Here is a 4,515-nt window from a genome sequence, read left to right on the forward strand (position 1 = left end):
CCGCCACTGTCATCATTAGAGAGGCGGGTGGCACCGTGATAGACACTTCAGGTGGGTCAAATATCCTTGTTTTCATTGGCTTCTTGGGGACTGAGTGGCTATTTCAGGGCACCTTGTGTTACCTCAGTCCAGTCCTTGTCCTGTGGCTCATTCTCATTTCTAGCAGTGTTCAGTAGAAACGTCTGTACTTTCCACTAGGCTCTGGCTGGTTAGTCGTAACACACTGATGTAATTCCAGCTGGGGTTTCATCACATCAAAGGTCTTCTGAGTCAAACTGTATTTCCATTAGGTCTTTCTTTAAAGCATCAGATTTACCATAAAGAACTATCCCAGGAGATTGCTAGATATGCTCAGACTCCAAACAGATTTTGTCTGAGATAGCCTTCTGAGAAAGGAGGAGTCTCACGTACATGTCTGGACACATATGAGCAGAAACTACCCAGAGAGAGTAAAGGACAGCACAGTCTCCAGGTTATTATTCTACTCGCTTAGATGGTGCACATCTCAAAGGAATGGTTTACTGGTGACCCATATGGGAATACTGTGGAAAGACACGGTGGGTTATGAAGGGTGTGCTGATTGAACTGACATCTGTTCTACCCCTTGATGTTGCTAGAAGAAGGGAATATTGTATTTATTGTTGGATATTGAACAAATCTAGTCATTTGCTGCTGCTTCTTCTGCATACTTGGGCACTGCATCTAGAATTTTCTGAAATAAGGGGTTTTTTTGTCAGAGATTTCCAGATAGAAATGGCTGAACTAGTTTGTCCTTCCCACCCCAAAAGGAGATACGTATGAAGTTGTTTCAGTGTTTCCAAACCTATGCAATTAGAGCATGTTATGTTTAAGAAAACCTTGCCTTTTTACATCACATAAAACAGTTCTCATGAATCCTCTTGTCCTCAGGGGGACCTCTGGATCTGATGTCCTGCCGAGTGGTGGCTGCGGGCACCAGGGAGATGGCTATGCTCATAGCTCAGGAATTACAAACTATTCACTACAGACGGGATGACGAAAATTAAATGCTTACAATATGGAGTCTGCCCTCCTGAACTACGTAACTTTTGCAAGATGGGTGGCTTAAAGGGTACAGGATGCTGTCTGTGGAGGTTTTCTGTGTCAAATATTTTTTATAAATTTATTACAATGTGGGAAGGCATAGGGAGATTTTTAAACCTCTAAGAATCGTGTTTCCTTTTTAATATGTATCTCTTTCAGCAGTATCTTTTTTATAAGATAGCATATTTTACTTGTAGTAAATTAGTCTCAAAATTAAGTTGTAATTTCATATCTGTGGGGCTGATATTTAGTCTTTTGTAACACGCAGCTAAAAATGGAACTTTATTTTTACAGATGCAGATCTCAGGTAAATGAGCTTTAGGACCGTAGTGAGGATGAGTAGTTAAGACGTGTGCCTATAATACCCTTGCTCTATGATACTTAAGAATGCAATAAAAATGACATTATTGTTTCCTAACTATGTCATAGCTATATATCTGTATATATGTGAATGTACATCTGTGTGTGTGTGTGTGTGTACACCTGTACATGCATGTATACACGCACATGCCTATCTGTGTGCATGTACATATATATATATATGGATATCCTGGATGTTTACAGCAATTTAGAGAATGCATAGAAGAAAGCTACTGTTGGGAGTTATTTTCAGGTAAAGAGGATAGGTTACTTACATGATTTTGGTGGGGCTATCCAAATGGCAAATAACAGAGCTGCTCATGGAAAATGTTTAGTGATTTTACAAACTGTCCAGCTTGTTCTTTTTTCCCTCCATCCCTCAGCATGGGGATAAATCATACTGTCCTACAGGCCTCTGGGAGATATTCAAACCTGCAAACACTTACTACCATAGAGTAATTATACTTCAAACCAGGAATATTGAACTCCACTGAGTTACACACAGTATTAACTATGACACACAGTAGGAGGCCAGCAGAATAGAGCACAGTGTCAAGGAGCTGTTGATGTTTCATAAACTTTGAGCAGAACAGCAGGACTTGGCCCCTTACAGGCAAGTTATTAAAAACATGCACGTTAAGATATGCTTGCAAAACGTTATAAATCACGTGCTCTTCTCACATTGCACTTTTTGATCAGAGAAACCTGTAAAATCAGTTACATACATTTCCTAAATACACATTTGTTCTCTATCCTTGTATCTAGCCTTGTTTTTAATTCCACCAAGGTGATAATTTCTATTTAGATTATTTTTTAAATCCTGAGCACAGGGAAAATACAAGTGTGTCCAGAAAAATAGTTGAGATGAACTCACTTCTATTTTTTCAAAAAAAACTGAATTTAAAAGTATCTCTTTTTTGCAAGAGTGCGAATTAAATACAGGAATGAGCCAAAAAAAGCAAGTTGGTTAAAAAATTTTAACTTTCTTTATACACTGTGTGTGTATAGACTTTGTAATTGTGTTCAGATAGCTGCTTAGAACACACAAACTAAACAATATTTTTAAAAAATTACCTTACATGTGTTTCTTGCAACAAAAAACACTTTTCACTGAATATAACATAAAATCATGTGTGGTTTCTTGATGTTTTGTGGGGGTTTTTTCCACAAGAAATACAAAGTATTGGCTGTGTGAACAATGTCTAAATCCAACTAAGCATTCAAGAGCTGACGATTCTTAATAGAAAACCAGTGGTGTCCGTCACGGTGATCAGCATTTTGTCACTGCTCCCTTTAACACCCCCACCCCCCAAATGTCTTTGTACCCCCCTGTTTGGAAGCAGAGATTGTAAGCCCTCTGGGGCAGGGACTGTAGTACTTTGGCTCTGGGTTTGCACAGTGCTAACAGGATGCCATTCTGGTCCACAACTAGGCACTGAGGTGCTATAACAAGACAAACAATAAATACTAATAGGCTCATTTGTCTCTTACTGACTCCCTCAACCCCCAGTTTCTGAGCAGAGCGGAGATCTCAGCGACAGCTGCAGAGCCTGGTGGCACCGCTCTGATCCCAGAGTCTTGGCAGCCGTGGGAGCAGCCGGAGCTTTATCCAGGCTCCTGCCGTGGGCCTAAGACCCGCAAGGAAGCTTATGCGCCTGGTGGCACCGCTCTGATCCCAGAGTCTTGGCAGCCGTGGGAGCAGCCGGAGCTTTATCCAGGCTCCTGCCGTGGCCCTAAGCCCCGCAAGGAAGCTTATGCTGGCAGAGGATCAAGTGTGGTAGAAGCTCAGCTCCTGCCCACCGTGTTCCCCCCACAGCTCTGGGAGAGAAGCGTGTGCAAGAAGCTGCTCCGGGGAGGTTTCCCAGCAGCTCAGCCTGCTCCTACAAAGAAAGTCTCTGACCCAGTTAGGGCGGGTTTCCACTGGCATCCCAGAGCTCTGCAACGCGGGGAAATCAATGCATCGGCCTCAGCAGTGATTCACAAAGCTGAGAGCCAAGCGCCGTGGGAAGGGAGAGGTGCAGAAGCACATTCACAACTTCTCATTTGTGCCTGGGATGCAGTTTTGGTTTTAATTTGGGCTGTAGTTCAAGTGTCTTAAGCCGGCAGCGTGTGTGTGGAGCAGCAGTCCTGCCTCTCCCCCACCTCCTCGGCCGCCCCTGTGCCAGCACAAACATTTCTGAGCCCTGCCAGTGGGCCAGATGAGCGAAGTGATCTGCCTGTAAAGTACCCTAGCAAACAAAAAAAGGAATTATTGTACAGGCAGATCTTTTTCCCAAGCCAATTCAGCCCCTGGCCACCACGAGCAGCTGACTTCAGGCACCGAAGGGGCTGGTGAGGGGAAGGAAGGATGGCTCCATTCACGGATCGTGCCACATTACGCCAGTTCAGAGTTCACAGGGAAGTGCAGCCTTAAAACTGTTTGACTACACATATTCAGTGAAATAATAGTGGAGACTGTCCTCCCTTCATGTTTTCTTGCTAGCCAGATGAACCTCAGCTCAGCATGCGTGGCCACCAGCTCTGCCTTGTGAGTGCAAGCTAACATAACACAGTTAGTGCAGCACTTTAGCCAGAAACTTCAATCCCCCAAAAGGCTTAAACAAATGGACCCTTTTCCCTACCAGCTGCTGCAAAATGCTGTGAACGTTTTCTGCTACATACATTATGGAGTACGTAAGTGCAGCTGTAATTAGGCACCCAAGACAGAAGAAGATTTTCTCAGTGAACACATAAATGCCTGTGCTCTGAAAGGTGAGGGCTTCCCCTGTGAGCAAATGGTGCTCAGATTCCTGGAGTTATCCCAGTTCCTGCCTGCATCCCTCACCAGCTCACTGGTGCAGAACATTTTATACCTCCAGGCTTGCTGGCCTGCTCTCACGTGATGCTTTCTGGTAAAGAGGAGAAATAGCTGTAAACTCCAGGAAAATGGTGGGTCACTGATTGCTTTGCAATGTGTCTTGCTGAGCTTGTCAGATTTTACAGAACAAGTATCAGCATGTTTCCTCCATGACTGATATTTTCCCTTTGATTACACTAGCTAATCTCAGAGTATTAAATAAATCTGCATGTATTGGAGAACTTAACAAGGGGCCC

At 43.6% G+C, this 4,515-nt stretch overlaps 1 protein-coding gene across 1 annotated transcript in view; it reads left to right on the top strand.

Annotated features, from left to right (window-relative positions):
- Window positions 1–1,537, top strand: part of IMPA2 (inositol(myo)-1(or 4)-monophosphatase 2) — a 17,090-nt gene extending 15,553 nt beyond the window's left edge. The window contains exons 9-10 of the mRNA XM_010006937.1: window positions 24–51; window positions 910–1,537. Of these exons, the coding sequence (XP_010005239.1) occupies window positions 24–51; window positions 910–1,025 (144 nt within the window). The 3' untranslated portion in view covers window positions 1,026–1,537. The remainder of the gene's footprint in view (window positions 1–23; window positions 52–909) is intronic.
- Window positions 1,538–4,515: the final 2,978 nt, after the last annotated feature.

This window comes from Chaetura pelagica, unplaced genomic scaffold (genome assembly GCF_000747805.2).
Source record: "Chaetura pelagica isolate M959 unplaced genomic scaffold, ChaPel_1.0 scaffold109, whole genome shotgun sequence".
Lineage (NCBI taxonomy): Eukaryota > Metazoa > Chordata > Aves > Apodiformes > Apodidae > Chaetura > Chaetura pelagica.